General features: G+C 41.6%; 1 protein-coding gene across 2 annotated transcripts in view; it reads right to left on the bottom strand.

Moving 5' to 3' along the window:
* Nucleotides 1-690: 690 nt before the first annotated feature.
* The window catches only part of nap1l1 (nucleosome assembly protein 1-like 1), a 32,216-nt gene continuing 16,590 nt past the window's right edge, over nucleotides 691-16,316 (bottom strand). Inside the window, exons 5-15 of one of the 2 annotated variants that reach the window (XM_034674131.1) lie at nucleotides 15,140-15,281; nucleotides 13,516-13,596; nucleotides 13,002-13,130; nucleotides 12,774-12,845; nucleotides 12,556-12,695; nucleotides 10,886-11,031; nucleotides 10,775-10,794; nucleotides 8,875-8,997; nucleotides 8,498-8,530; nucleotides 7,539-7,589; nucleotides 691-2,387 (exon numbers count right to left, since the gene is read on the bottom strand). In XM_034674131.1, coding sequence (XP_034530022.1) covers nucleotides 2,349-2,387; nucleotides 7,539-7,589; nucleotides 8,498-8,530; nucleotides 8,875-8,997; nucleotides 10,775-10,794; nucleotides 10,886-11,031; nucleotides 12,556-12,695; nucleotides 12,774-12,845; nucleotides 13,002-13,130; nucleotides 13,516-13,596; nucleotides 15,140-15,281 — 976 coding nt within the window. In that variant the 3' untranslated portion in view covers nucleotides 691-2,348. Of the gene's footprint in view, nucleotides 2,388-7,538; nucleotides 7,590-8,497; nucleotides 8,531-8,874; nucleotides 8,998-10,774; nucleotides 10,795-10,885; nucleotides 11,032-12,555; nucleotides 12,696-12,773; nucleotides 12,846-13,001; nucleotides 13,131-13,503; nucleotides 13,597-15,139; nucleotides 15,282-16,316 lie in introns of both variants that reach the window. The other variant, XM_034674130.1, reaches the window with a different exon arrangement.

The raw sequence follows: 16,316 nt of genomic DNA on the forward strand, positions 1-16,316 counted from the left end.
CAATCTCACTGCAATGGCGCCCTCTAATGGCAAGTGGTTGAATTAAAATATGTATAAAACTAGACTAACAGCTTGTTGTGTCTAAATAATCCAGGCGTTTATGTACCTTGGATTTTAATGCTAGTTAAAATAGTCTGCATGAAATACATTGTTTTGCATGCAATATCTGACATATTTGAATCCCCTGGATCCACAGTTTAGGAGCTGGTGATTAACTAAATCTGAAGACCAAGACGAGAGGAATAATTGGTTGTATTCATTTTTATGTCAATATCTTTCTTCCAATGATTCTCTAACACCTCTCTTTTGTCTCATCTAGATTTCCTAAAAGCTCTCAGTTGTCTGAAGTGTTACTGCAATGATAATCACAGATTCATCAAACAAATCAACTAATTTAATTTTTGTCTGTTTTTTTTTTTTTTTTAAACTTTAACATTCAGGAGCTTCACATGACCATGTTTAATTATTCAAAGGTCCGCTAAACCCAGAAGAGCCTTCTTAAATATTCTCTAAGAGGTTTTCAGATTTTCCTAAAGCTGTAACTAAAGGCTACCAAACTCTGAATCATTGCTTCAAATCTTCCCAAAAAGTTATTCATGAGTATACTTTCATGCTGATGCTTTAAAACTTTACTGTGAAGCATCATGAGTGTTATAGAGATGAGGGACAGACTGAGTCGACCACGGCAGACATGTTTAACCAATTTATTCATGAACATACACGTACAGTTATTGAGTACATTAGTATTTTTGTAGCATAGCATTTTGCCTTGACAACAGCTGCTCAGAAGGACCCGACAGAAACCCTCTCGTCCTTTTTTTTTTTCTCCAATGAACATGATGTGAATACTCCCTGCAGAATGAGAAGTACCCTGCTCTCCACTGTGGACAACCAACACGTGGCTGTGTTCAAGACTTAAAACAAAAAGGCATTGAAGGATGGACAGGGAGGGAGGAGGGCAGGCTACGGTTTCTTCTCGGTCCCCCTCCTGGCGTTAAGTATTGCTCTGACATGCTTCTCTGTGGCCTTCTGGGTAACAGAGGAAGAGGGGTTTTGGGTTTAGGAAGGGTGGTGGGTCATTGGCCAACATGATGGCCTTATCACACACCCCCTCTCTTTCTTTCACAGTGATTAATAATGAGTGAGACCGTCGGGGGTCCATGTGAGTCACACTGACGACATGAGAGGTAAACTGATAATACGGGGGGTTCTGTTTTTCCTCGTCTCTGCTGTGCTACATCTGCCCTCTGAAGCCTCTCTGAACAGGCCAAGTGTGCGTCCGCTGCTTCAAAAACCAGGGAGCACAAGTTGACCTCTCCACAGAGCGCAGTTACAGCCCCGCCCCCCCCCCTTACACAAGGGGGCGTGAAACAAAAGTGCTGCTCACAAGGAATACTCAGACAGCCAACCGATGACAGGACGCCACTGGTACACCACGCGCTAGTACAAGGTGCTATAAAAGACGACAGCAATGCCACTGCGAGCCTACGAGGAGCCTGAAGCACTAAGTTACCGTTTTGTCGACCTGCTTTTTTCGGAATGTTAAAGAGACTCGACCAGGCTGTGCCAAAGCCCCGGGAGCGTTAAAATCCTTTGACTGTCAATTTAAACGTCCAGTTATAGAGAAGTGGATCCATAACAACAGAGCCAGCCAGTCTGCTTACTGGAATGTATCAAGAGCGGAAAGTATTTGAGCACAAGTGCTGCAGGAAGTGGCCAAAAACACCAACTCCAGATCCCATGCTCAGCAAGATTAGATAGTGGAATAGACGACTGGCGGCAGGTCACCCGTCTGTCTCTCCTCCGTCACTCGACCTGGAAATGCTACAGTGCTTTCACAAGTGCTTAAAGGCCCCGCTAAGAGTTAAAACACAACCAGAACAGATCAACCCGGAGCTTTGGTAGGAGGACAAAGAGGGAGAGGAGGAGGGAGGGATTATTATGAATTGACACGATGCAGTCTAAACCACAGCTGTTGTCTAAGAGCAAATACAACAAAAGACTTCACAAGAACCCAAACTATTTTTTTAGCAGTGAAGAAACAAGTTCATGCTGTTTGAGGGAGTTTTTTTTTCCTGTATTCTATCTAGTTATTGTACAGAGAAGGAGGAAGAGAAGGAAAAACAGGTCTAGTAAAATACTATGTATAGCGAGCGACACAGCTCTCAGTATATTACCATGAGTTTTTGTAACAAAAATCTTGAAACTTTTTTTTTCTTCAAATTCTCTACCAAGAAAAATACAAAACATTATAAGGCGGTAAGTAACTATTTTTTTAATCTGTTTTTTTGTTGTAATTTTTGAAGCTGTTACAGTGCAGTTGATCCTCAAGGCAGCCGGGCCGGGCTTCACTGCTGCTTACACTCAGCTGGGGGGGCTGCATCCTTCTGCAAGAGAGCGCAGGGGCAGTTAGAACAAAAACACACACGGTCACACACGCATACACAAATCTGACCAAGGAGGTGTACACACAGCAATGCTAATCCAACGACTAACACGTTTCAAAAGCTGCAACAAGATCAGAACACCTGAAAGTTTCCAGACAACTTTCAACACAAACATCAGCATCCTCTTCAAGCTTCGGTTTTTATTTACATGTTGAAATAAAGACGTCAGAACAAAGCTTGTGTAAGCAGTTTCAAAATACTTAAAATCCTTTCTTTTAACATATACAAACATTAGAATTGCAAGTATCCCGCACATTGTCCAACTTGCACAATAAATGTTTTGATGGCAACATTTTGGTACTAGACCTTCATCCAACAGACATTTTGCAAAGTCACGCAAAATAACTTAAAATGGGTGTGGCTACCAGTCTGTGCCCAATCAGTATCTCTGATCCACTGCAGTCTGGCTCCTTGCTCTCTCTTCAACACCCACCGGTTGCGTTTTCAGAATACAGCACAGACCTGGACCACCAGACAGCTGGAGTCATGTGACTGAGGTTTTCCCGCGGTAATTACTGAATCAAGGATTCTCCTCCTCCTCTCCTCATCCATGTTGTCTTTCTGGTCCTCTGAAAACCTCTGACCTGTTGACTCCAGGCCTGGCTCCGCTCATCATGACGGTTTGTTGTTGTAGTTAAGTGAAATATGATCTGGTGATAACACAGTGTTTTATTCTGAAAATTAACCGGATGTTTTCATTTTGTTTTGGTGCCTGTCTTCCTGTCCCGCTCCATCTGCTCTGTTGAAATTGATGCATCGTGCTCTGGCATAAATAGAAGTCTTGTGTATCTGATCCGGAGGGTTCAAACCTGCCGGATGAGAGACGCAGCCGGAACGCAAAAGAGCGGATCCAGTGGAAGTTGACTGGAATAGAAAAATATCAAATCCTGTGCCGTGACAGATCAGAGAAGATTGCTTGTCTTTTTTTTAGTTATTCTTTCAATTAAGTAAACAGCTGTTTTGGGTTTTTTTCACCTCATAGATGCTGCAATAATGATTATGCGCAGACTGATAGCCACACCCTTTTAAGTTGTTCTGCATGTCTTTGCAGATTGCCTGATGAAGCTCCAGATGTTGCCATCAAAATGTTTATCTTTAAGTTGGACAATGTGCAGGATTCTTGCATTCTAATTTCATGAGCTTCTTCTCACTCCTTGTTGCAGGTTAACAATTACTTTGACATTTTGCTTTTGAAATAAGCTTCCAAAAAGATTGCTAAAGCATTGTTATTAAGACATAAGTACGACTGATCTCATGATCTGCAACGAATCAATGAAGTGCAGCTCCCAAATTATCGAACTATTCCTTTAATCATTAAAATCCACAATTTAAAGCTGAAGTTAGAGAGCACTATGTGATCAAGTGAGGTCAAGCTGAACCTCTGAACAGTTCAGTTTGCAGAGAGCGTTTCAGACCTCTCACTTTCTGTGCTGTTATTATTTTGTTGCTCACCAGCCGACTAACTGAGTTTAATATCACGCTGCTGCTGCTGCTGCTGCTGCTGCTACAGGAGAATAAATGGAACCACTTCAAACAGAACCTCAGGCTATTGTGCTAAAATCAATTAGCTGCCAAAAACAAAGGAAACAGTGGAGTAAATAAAGGATGAGAGGTGCACAGAGAGATCATTAACAGCCCGTCATACTGGGGTGGAGGGGGTGGGGGCGTCCTTCCAGCAGACATTAGACACTTCTGAAGGTGATGGCACGCTGCAGCTGCTCTCCATGGCCTGATGCCACACTGACTGAGCAGCGTAAGGTCGTTTTGGTCATTGTGCAATACGTTTGGCTGCAGACTAAAAATAGTTTCCTGTGCGAGATGATTTTTCACCAAAATGTGAGAAGTAACGGCTCAGCTGTAATGAAGCATCTGTGCAGAGACCCCTTCAACAGCTCTGATCGTTATCTGCAGAGGCCGTCAGGTTCCTCATGAAATACACAAAATATGTTCCAGCTGACAAAGACGGCACCGCGGGGAGACATCACAGTTTGTCGGCTTTTATTCTATTTTGATCGTTGGCCAGATTTAGGTTAGAGCTTATTTTAAACACTAAAAGCCGTCCTGTCAGCTTTAAAGCAGAACTACAGAGAGAGGACAGCTGAAGATGACTAATGTCAACAGGAAGGAGGAGAAGAGTCATGGACAAATGGACAAAAAATGTTCAAATGGGTTTTTAAAAACAAACATCCATGACATCAAATCACAGGATTCATGGGAGGACATCCTTATCCTACAAACTGACACTAGGCTGAGTTTGTGGGCGTCGACATGGAGACAAAAAGAAAAGGAAGGTCGGACTAGCTTCAACATACAGAAAAAATACAGGTGCAAATGCAAAACTCACTATGGGTTAATCTGCAAAAAACCAACAACAAACCGGTGAGTTAGTAACTGAGGAAGGTGCAGCACGGCGGCGGAGGAGGAGGAGGAGGAAGAAGAGGAAGGTGCTGATGTTGAGGGAAGGAGATACAGAAAGAAAGATGGAGGGGTGGAAAACAAGAGGAGGAGGAGGAGGAGGGCGGGGTTGTGATGGTAGTAAGCTGACAAAGTCACAAGCTGTACCTACCAGGATAGGGTTATTTTTCTACAGTCACCACTTAAACCTAGTGAGGAAAAATTTAAAGAAGTAGCTGACAAAAGATGCCAAAGTGACCGGAGATGAAGAAACATTAATGAATAGGAGAAAATAAAAAAAGCAAAAACTAGCAGAATACAGAATGTCAAAGGCGTTTTCTGTTCAGCAAAGAAGCAAAAAGGTCATGCTTGTTTTTCTGGAAGAGTGTCAAACTGACGAAGCCGCTCCAGGGAGGGGAAAGAAAAGACTTGATAAATGTGCCCTGAACACGAGCGCTGAACACGAGCGCTGAACACGAGCGCTGAACACGAGCGCTGAACACGAGCGCTGAACACGAGCGCTGAACACGAGCGCTGAACACTAGCGCTGAACACTAGCGCTGAACACTAGCGCTGAACACTAGCGCTGAACACTAGCGCTGAACACTAGCGCTGAACACTAGCGCTGAACACTAGCGCTGAACACTAGCGCTGAACACTAGCGCTGAACCGGAGTATCAGAGTAAAAACGCTTTAACTGCGTCATGTTCAAACAGACTTTTAATTTTCTTATTGTGTACACCATATCTACTCTTGGTGCATCACCTCAATCAGGAGGATGTGAAGTGATAAATAAGCTTCTGCAGATTTGGAATCTGTGGACAAGTTTTCATCTAAACAAACTACTTCATATTATAGTTAAAAATGCCAAAGATCCTCAAAACGTATTTATTTGAATGAGTCCAAAACATCGGATTCCTGAAAGCTCAATATGAACGGCATTCAAAATGTGTCCTGAAAAGACCTGCAGGCCCTAGAGGGTCTAATGGAGACTGGCTCCAAAAGCACAAGAATCACTATTAGGTCGAACTTTAAATCACCCATTTTTACCAAAGAGTTTAACACGTATATTGCTAAGTAGAGAAAATAACAGAGATAAAGGATAAGATATTAAGATGAATGCTACGTCAGCGTGTTTACAGATTCTCTCAAACAGATTTTTACCTCTGTATTAATATATAATCCTGTCCGCTCTGAAGGTGTTTATGAGTATTTCTCTGTCTGCACAACATTGCAGTAATGGTTGAAAACGTCTGCATAGGCGTGCCAAGCCGATATGTGGTGATGAAATGTTTTCAGTCTGTCACGTCAAACACCGTAAAGCAACATTGTGCATGTGTTGAGCGTCCTCTTGAGCAAGCAGCAATTGTAAAACTTGTTTTTTTAAACTGTGCACGGATTGGCGAATTAAAAACTATTGAGCATGGTATATTTGTTCGCCGTCATGCCGCGGTAATACGATGGAAAACAGAAGGGTTACTTTCTTAAATTTCATTTAAACCTAACAGCACTGAGCAGACTTAATCAAACCGGTAGCTTGCTATCTTGGTGCATGCACCATTTACATAATCAACATTTGCCATGTGCAGGTACGTCAGTGTTTCTTGAAACGTCCATTTAGGCTGTGCACAGACAAAACTGGGTTGTCAAAAAACTCCACCTTGGAAGGAATCTCCATTTTCAGTGACCTAAATCTCTTTGAAAACGTAAACAAATGATCAGATAGGTGTGGATGTCATGAGAATTATGTATTACTGTGCATTCTAAGGGGCACCGACTGTTAGCTGGACATCATAGGAGGCTTAATGCACGCCTTAACTCCTCTTTGTTTCTATATTGATCTAACGTTAGTTTGAGATAGTCTATTTTATGACTTTGCAGCTGCTGAGACAACATTCATGTTTTATAGTAAATGGTGCAACTTGAAACAAAAACAAGAGTTTGATATATTAAATGAGTCCGCAGTGATTTCACAGGTCTCAATTCGAGGCTGTTAAATACAGTAACAGTGTAAACACTAATTTTAAACTCAGGAAGGTTCAAGGGTTTAAAAAAAAAAGAGAGAGAGAACCGTGGGAAGGTAGCTTCAGGGTTACGAGATCTGTGTATTATGCAGGGTGGAGGTTAAAGTTTCAATTTTAGTAACATGCAGCTGAGTCAGAGTTCACCGTTCAAACACAGTTCAGGATCTCGGGACGAAAAGGTGAAGAAGGAAAATATTAACTGAGTTTTTTTGGTCGTGACGCCAAATTAAGATCACAAGAATCAAATAAAAGCTGAAGCAAACCAAAGCTGGTGTAGAATGAGATGCATTTGACAGTATGTATTCTGTATGTTGAACTCTTAAAAGTATTTTCTGACAGCTGTTCTCTGCCTGCAGCTCAGACTCCTGAAGAGTTTGAAAACATTTAAATTCAGCTGAGATCAACGACCTCAAGAGGAGCCGCTTTACTCTGTGAAGGAAACATCCTGAGCCGACCAAGTAGAGAAGAGCTGAGTCAGGTCTTTATACAGACAACTGAGATCTTTAAAGGGGGAGGGGCTGTGTGTGTGTGTGTGTGTGTGTGTGTGTGTGTGTGTGTGTGTGTGTGTGTGTGTGTGTGTGTGTGTGTGTGTGTGTGTGTGTGTGTGTGTGTGTGTGTGTGTGTGTGAGTGAGTGAGTGTGAGAGAGTGTGTAAGTGTGAGAGGTGATCTCACCTTGGGATCGTAGTCAGGGTCGTTCTCCTCATCAGCCTCCTCCTCACCTTCCTGCACACACAGCACAGAGACACTTCAGACTGACAACTCAACACGAACAAACCAGAGCAACAACCGGCCTGCTGATGAAGTAAAGAGAGATGTAATAAATACAATAACTTAAAGACTCCTATTCCCTCTTAGTTATTGTTGATGAGTCAGGTGAAGAGTGTTCTGTGTCTGCAGAAAGTTGGTGCTCTCTCGGCATTTCAAAGTTTTATATTTCTGATCTTTTGCAGTTTCAATCATCGAGCAGAGGAGTGAAGCTCTGGACAGTCTGCAGGTCAGGATAGGTAACATAACAGGATGAGGTGATGTCACTGTCCCTCACCTCTGCTCTTAGTCGTTCTGCAAGAGACAGAAACCTAACGGGCAGGTAAGCATTAACCGAGCAGTAGATTGAATACTGTGTTTGAGAGCTTCAGGTGTGACAGGGGAGCAGAGCGGAGCAGAGACACACGGCGCCCAGGTTGGAGAAAAAAAAAAGTAAATAAATAGAATCCAACATCTTAGCACGGCGCTGTGAATTTCAAATTAAGTTCATTAGACAATTACCACCGTGACACAGTTACAGATTACATCTCATCTCTGAGTTTTCTCACTTTATGTACCCATAATTGCGTCTTTAATGCTATCGATCACCACTCCTCTCTTTTTTGCTCGTGGCAGCTTTAGGGTTCAACATTTGAGTGTAGATCTGCATTTTTGTTAACTTCTGTGCTTTTGGTATTATGTAAAAATAACTCATGTTGTGAAGTTTTAGAGCACCTTATTGCAGAACCTTTTAGATTAACTTGCAGAAATTTCAGGAGCAAATAAAAATATAAAATAAAAATAAAAAAACAGCAGAATAAGAATAAAAAATTGTTGCAAACATCTCCTGTGTGTCGTCTGTTAAATGTTGCTGTAAATAGTCTCACCTCATCATCTGCCTCCTCTCCCTCTTCATCGTACTGCAAAACACAAACATGAAGGTTAGCAACAAGTCTTCAGACATGACAAGTGTCATCTTTTTCCTGAGGACAATCCTGACTGTTGCAGTGTTAAGAAATAAAGAAACCTCTTCTAGAACAGTTCATCATCATCTTAGTGATGAAGTCAGAGAAATGATAAGCAACAAAAAAAATGTCTTCCAAAACATTAGCAGAAAGTTCCTTAAAATCAAAGAGAGCAAAGCATTCTGGGTAACTCATCTTAACATTACAGCAGGCAGCGTGATGTGAAATGTAGAAGTTGCTGGCGTGTGTTTACTAAACTACAGAGGCTGCCAAACTGGAGCCGAGACGCCAACACTCACATCATCGTCATCGTCCTCGATGGCCTCTCCTGTGAAGTAGAGCACAGCTCGAGGAACGATCCGCTCACGGATGAAGTGGCCGATTTCAAAGTCTGCAGCCAGGACCGCCTCCGAGTCTTCATCCTGGGAACACACAGGTCAACACGTGAACAGTTTACTCATCGCTGTCCTTTTATAATCACCGAGTCCGAATGAAAAAACAAACTAATATCTTTATGGAGATTTATAATAGACTATTTCTTCTTTAGAATATGGCTGAGGCTTGACATTATTTTCTCTATATGGCCTTCTAAAAATCAACAAAGATTGGGATCTCACTTGCCTGAAAAGATGATGATCTTACTTTGTATTTCTCTCTTCAAAACCCCTTAAAAAGTTATAGTAATGTGTTTGTCTTTAATTGATTTTCTGACCCTTTGTAGTGCACAGGCTTTTTGTTTTACTGCTCAGTCTTTTTCTAAAGCATCTGGAATCTATATTACTTAATCCAACAACCCTCAAACAGGAGAGTAGGGGGCACATTTTGGGGAAGATTATTCGACAACAGATTCTTTAGAGCGTTCGGGCCATGAATGGATGAAAATAAAATGTGCAATTAATCAACAAACGATCAAATGTTGTCTCCTTCACTAGTTGGAATCATAGACTGTATAAATAATGGACGTAATATCTGTGACATCCCCCATCTGTTCCTGAGCGCTGTTTTGAAGCCAATCGTCGACGGGAGACGTATTGGAAATTTTGAACTCAACCAAACTTAGTGTGAGGTAAAGAGGCGGGGGTTTGAGCTTCCTAGCCAACAGCTATGTGTTCCCACCTGTCAGTCGAGTCAGTCATGTCCTTATTTGGGCAAATCTTAATATCTTCTGAACCATTGTGTTGTAAAAAAAATTCACCCCCTGTACAGTGTGTGCTGATAGAGATATTAGCTACGTAGAGCCAAGACGTTTTTTGTACCAGGCTGTAAACATGTTGTAAAGATTGTCTTCTTTGAATTGGTGTCTGTGGTTTCCTGTGTTTCTGCCGCCAGCCTCAAGTGGATGCTTGATTAACTGCAGTTTTGAACACTTCCACATGGGCTTCATATTTTGAGACCGGAGGTTGCCGCTTGGTCGGCACCAGAATTACTTCTCTGTAAGGCCCAAAATGCCGTTATGTGTTGTGTATAAGCTGTAGTGCAGCCATCTACCACTAGGTGGGGCTGTAGCTCTGGTTACTGTCTACTAATTCCATAAAGCTCTACTACCTGAATGTAACTACACACAGATGATCAAGTAAATGGAGATAAAGTTGTGCGTAGGCTGAGACATACATCATAACCACCTGACCGGAGCAATGAGGAACCAGCACAGGCATCTGGACCTGCAAGCTGTAGCCAAACTCTGCATCCAGTTTGACGGTTTTCAGCGGTTTCTTATCTTTAGACTCGTCAGTTAGTCATAATTTTAATTTCCATCTAAACCACCAGGAATTAGTTGCTATGCCATTTCTTTGTTTGCAGCAAAATGTCAGAGGAGGTGTGACTCACAGATGTGTTTTGAATGGCTCTATTAACCAGAGGAGAAATATGTATTAAGCTTGTATAAACAGTGTTCATTAGGAGAACATGTTTCTTGGTATTTTAGTCTTTTCATGGGTTTGGTTGACAAGAACAAAAGCTTATTTAACACCACAGTTATCCTTTAAACTACTCTCAGAGCCAGATAATGAAATGTTTGGACGTTTAAATTATGAAGCTTTTTAAAGACGGATCTTCAGAGTGAGTCAGGATAAAAACCTTCAGCTACTAATTACTGAATGATAGATAACCGGGGGAGGAAAGCATTTGGTTGATTTGACTAATTAATGAGCTGATGAAAAATTGAAATGCATAAGTGAGTGTTAAAGTGCACTGACTTACCAACTCTCCGTTTTCTGGAACTGTAAACAAGAAGAGAGGATTCAGGTCAGTGAAACAGCACGCCATCGTTTGAGGAAATGCTAAATGAAGCGGGTAGTTGCTCATCCTTACCCTCTGGTGGGGTGAAGAAGTTGAAGAAGGAGTCGTTGGGGACTGTTTTGGTGACCGTCCTCACTGTGCCGCGGCCCTTGTGCTTCTGTTTCTTCTTGATTGTTTTCAACGTGACGTTCTTGCCCTTCGTCCAGTCGATCGTGCAACTGTGGTGAAACACGAGGAGGGGGCAGCGGCAGGAGAAAGCAAGGTCAGTATCTGAACTTTTTAAATGTCAAATCTAAACGACAACTGAAGTTTATTTTCAGAGCAAGGTCGGGGAGGCCGCTGATATCCACTCAGAGATGATTCAGAGGGAAGGAGTCAGATATAGTCGAGATACTGAGGGGAGGATGTGGTGGTTTGAATATTTTCCACTCTAAGAAATTACAGAACTGAGAGTTTGCAGTGTTTGTATATTAAATGGGACCAATTAAATCCTCCTCCTTTTCTCTCTTTATTCTGTTTTGTTTTTAAAGTGACTTCCACACCTCTGAGCATCTTTTGACCTCTGTCATCCCACGTTCTTCTTCTGATATCATGCAGACATCAACTTTTCTGCTAACTAGCTGCTGTTCACATTGCCCTCATTCATGTTATTCTTGCCATCATGAGAACTGATACGGTTTACTTGGCAGGGCGCCTTATCTACTTGATTAAAAGAATACTTTGCCCCAGTGGATTAATGATTGCATCACTGCCGTATCGATACTTCATCCCACCTCTACATTGAAATGAGTACGGAGAAAAAGAGCCAAGAAGGAAAACAAAAGTGTTCTGGGGGAATGTTTTTTACAGCGAGGGTCTGAAAATCACACAGCATGGTTATAAATTTGGACTGCTAAGTTGAATGTCTTAGTTCATCTTTAAAAGAGAGACATCCAACGTGCATTAACGACATGCTTCCAAGGTCAGCTTTAAATATGTTGCAGGGAAGTTTTAGGACTCATGGTGTTGCATCAGCCGTCACTATTTGGCTTTGTTTTGTATTTTAGTCACTTCCTGGTTGCTTTTCATGCTCAATTCTCAGATATGTCCACTGAAAGCGTGAAATCCTGCAGAATGACATCTAATTTTCCACGATTAAACTCATTGGCTCTTAGTTTTGGTGGACAGTGCACCCTATAGAAACATCAGTGGCTCAGATTCCTCGTAGACTTAAGGCTGATTTATACTTCTGCGTCGAATCGGCGGCGTAGCCTACGCCGGGGGTCCATGTAGCCCCCGTACCTACGCAGAGGCCTATGCATAGTAGCAGACGTGCAACTCCTCCAAAATGTAACTACGCATAGAATCGACTCGGACCGCAAGCCCTGTGATTGGTCCGCTCAGCTGCATTGTATTTCCCGCAGTTACAACACTTCCGGGGACCCCGCTCATCAGACGCTCATCGGCCATGTATTTCATCTTCTGTCTGCTTCCAGCAGCAACATGTTGCTGTTTATCAGGCGACCGGCTATCAGAGAGACCACACTGCCCTCAAGCGTTTCGGCGGAGAATTGCTGTGCAACACAGACACATCGGTGCACAAGTATGTGGTGCTCATGTCCGCGTCAGCCCCTGCTGCGTAGGGGCAACGCAGAAGTATAAATCAGCCTTAAAGCTTAAACGTCTGTGTTCTCTGCTCTCACTTTCCAGAAAACATCTGTTAACAACAAAAGCAAAGAATCGAAGTGATGATCTGCACCCACCCTGCGCAGGACATGATCTCTGGTCCATCGAAGGAGAAGGGGTCGCTCTCGTCCGGCTCTGACCTCATCTTGTAGGTTTTCGTCAACACTGTGTTTGTGAAGAAGTCGTTGGGCTCGAAGTGGAACTCTAACGTGAAGCTCTGAAGAGGAGAACGAACGGTTTGATGATGAGAAAAGACAGACTGCTTTTCAATTCAACATCAGTTGAGCTCACTCACCATGGGCTGTCCTGGGTCTGAGAACTTTACTTTAATATCTTGTAAATGTTTAAGGATTGGTTCATCGTGTTCCTGAGGAAGAGAGTAACAACGTTCAGAAAAACATCCTTCATATTTTTGTCATAATCCACTTCACAGCCTCACCAGCAGGTGGAAGCAGACCCTGATTTTTCAGTATATGAGCAAACACTGTTAGTGACCTATTTTCCGAGATGTGGAAGAACCAACCTGCAGCATGTCACTGAGCAGATCCACGTTCTTGAACACTGTTAACCAGAACTCTGGGATGCCTTTGGGATCTTCCTTCTCCTCGTCTTTCTTCTCCTCCTCTAGCTTGGCCTTCTCCTTCATCTCATCCTGATGAGGGAGACATTTTCTCTTCAAAATAACGCTTGATCGACAGTTTTTCTTTCCACACATCTCATGTGACACAAAGAGCTTTCACCATCCACACCCGGAAAGATGAGGCGAAGAAGAGGAGATTAAAAAAAGAGGGAAATCTGAACAAAAGTGGCCAAAATTACCAAATAAATAACAAATATATGAAAGAAGTGAGGTCAGTGAATCAAATTAAGTCTCCCTAAATTGTCTTCATGCGACTCTTTGATGCAGAATTCTGTTGTGGCTGGGCTTCTCATGCATGACATCTGAAACTAGCAGGAAACACCAGGAGAAAAAACCGAAGTGCTGAGTCAGACGGGAAGCATGCAGGTGTATACGTCACCTGTACCTGCTTACTTACTGTCAGCTCTTCCTCTTCATCTGCCTTCCATTCACACTCCTCGTCTGTGGGCTCGTATGCTGCTTTCACTATGTCGCTTCTCTGGAAGAACGAGAGGAGAAAAAAAAGGTGAGACATGCATCAAAAAATACTGTTTTGTTGTTATTTGTTTTTCCTTAAAAAAGGTGTGAGCTGCTCCAGTGACAGGCGAGAACATGTTCCAGTTTGTTTACATGAAAACAAAACCTGTGCTGTTGCGGATGCACGGAAAGCTCAGCACATTGAGTTACGTTTGCATGATGCAGGTGATGTCTGCATGAAACTGGATTTAAATTGGAGCAGATTTAATCAAGTTTTGAATTTTGCTTCACATTACCTTGGCTTTTGGGAAACTGCAGAGAACATTTTTCCTCATTTTGATGATCGGAAATGTTTATTAAAGCAGGAGAACATTGTGTCTGCACCCAATGCTCCAACCTCATCCCTCCTAACAGAATTATTTCACATGCAAAAATGTCAGGAGTGATGAGGTAACATCTTTGATACACTAGTAGGAGCCTGCAGGTGGAGGTGCTGAAAGTTTGAGGAGGATACCTTTATCAGGTGGTCATGAGATGATGCTTTCAAAGTGTGAAATCAGCAGCTCGTTTTATTTAAGCGATTTCCATAAAAAGGTATCGATTGACTTGCAAAAATAAAAATCATCTGGATCTCTTAAAGTGTAATCAGCCCTCTGCTTCACTGTGAACACTTTTATAACACCGCTGAGGAGTCAGTAAAGCTGCTGCACAATCCTGAGGCTGCTTTGTAGATCAAAGGTGGTATGTTGTGTATTTGGGAGAGAGGCATTGAAGCAGTGCATAAGAGCTTAAAGATGGCGGCTCGCTCGAGAAACACTTAGAGGGAGAATGATTCAACAACATATAGTGTACTGAATGACGATGCATTTATAAAATTCCTCTTGTTCATGAGTTTAATTACTCAAATAACCGACACATCTGCAGAGTCAGTGACATCTTTAAAGTCTCTTCTTAAGACTCACTTTTACAGACTTGCTCTGTGACATCACCTTTTTAATCTATATTTAATTTAATTTAACTAATTTGATTGTATTCATTTGATTATTAAATGTTTTATTATTTCCTCAGTTATTATTTGAATGTTCTTTATCTTTGTATTCTCTCTGATGTGATGTCTTAAAACATGTTCATTGTCCTTTAATTCTTGTTTTTTTACCTCTATAACAATGATTTACTGTTTAATTTGCATTTATTCTTGTAAAACCTTTGAACTGTATTGAGTTTTTTACATTGTTAATATTTAATCAATTATATAAAAAAATGCATTAATATGTTATTATTTACTATTATAATTAAGTATTATTTTTAAGTATTATTTTATCCATATTATATTATTTTATTATTATTACTTGTATTAATATTATTAATATAATTTCTATCATAATTATTAGTACTAATATAAATCTAATCATTATGATAATTATAATTATTATATTATAAGTATTATTAGTAGTAGTAGGTTTATTATTTCTTTATTTATCTTAAAAACATTTTTGTAAACTGATGCACAGAAACACTAGAGATGCTTAAATGCATGTAAAGTCAAAACACAGAGTCAGACGTACTTTGTCGAAGAGGGGCTGGTAGAGGGCAGCGTACTTTCTCTCCAGCTCGTGTACTTCTTCGTAGAACTTGGCCTCGATGTGGGCACATTTGACCTGCAGGTTCTTGAGGGCATTCACACGTCTCTTCACAACCTTTGGTAAACTGTGGGACGACAACAGAACAGAGAGACGTGTGAGCACAATCCTGGAAAGACAAACAGAGCTACAGGAGTACAGTCAATATGCAGTAATACCATCTGATTGTTTGCTCTTCATACAAAGATAAAGATACACTTTAATTCCATCTTTTTGTTATGTATTGCTTCCTGCCTTCTAGATTTAAAAGCTCAATACATAACCTGCTTAATGGGGAGAAAATATGAGCAGAGGGGACCTCGGAGGTTAATCTGCTGGGAGCTTTAGTTCAGAGAAACACGCTGCAGAGCAGCTTTGTCCCCAGAGGATCTAAACTAAGTCAGGGTGGCCTTTTATACACTGTAAACAAACTAACCATGCCAGGAACAGGTCTCATATCCAGATCTACTTCACTGATCTGCAGAGTGAAGAAATTACATCTCACTTTGTACACAGATTTAATGGTCAGATCAAGAGGTTTGGAGAGTGATTCCTGGTGAAGTCTCTGGAGGTGACGGTGTCGTCAAAGATGAGTCACATTAAGCATCCACAAAACTTAAAGTGAAGTAAATGTTCAGAAGTAGAAGACAACCTGATAACGAACAGCTCATTCTAGTTCTAAGATCATTTCTACAGACCATGTGGGTGTGGCTTAGGCGAACACGCTAGCCCTAGTTAACCAATCATTCACCTTCGACTGACGGGCATTTATATGCGTTACAATTTCAACATTTTATCCTGGGATCTTGAGTCAGGTGTGTACGAGGCTTTTTTTAACAAAAGGGTGTGGAACCAATCAGGAAACTAAGAAGACATTAAATTGCACTTACACCAACAGATGCACCGAAAACGTTGAAAATACTGTCCCTGGCCTGTTTATTTACAACTTAACACATCTCATGAATTAATGCATCCAGGAGAGGACATCTCTTTCCATCTCTGTATGCGTGTGTGGTTTCCTCAGCATGTGTGGTGACCCTGCTCTTGGCATGTTGGTGAAGGCTTTGTTCTGCTGGGTGGCCCGTGCAGGAATAGTCTGTGCATGAATTGCAAAGTTGTTTGT

This window comes from Notolabrus celidotus, chromosome 21 (genome assembly GCF_009762535.1).
Source record: "Notolabrus celidotus isolate fNotCel1 chromosome 21, fNotCel1.pri, whole genome shotgun sequence".
Taxonomy (NCBI): domain Eukaryota; kingdom Metazoa; phylum Chordata; class Actinopteri; order Labriformes; family Labridae; genus Notolabrus; species Notolabrus celidotus.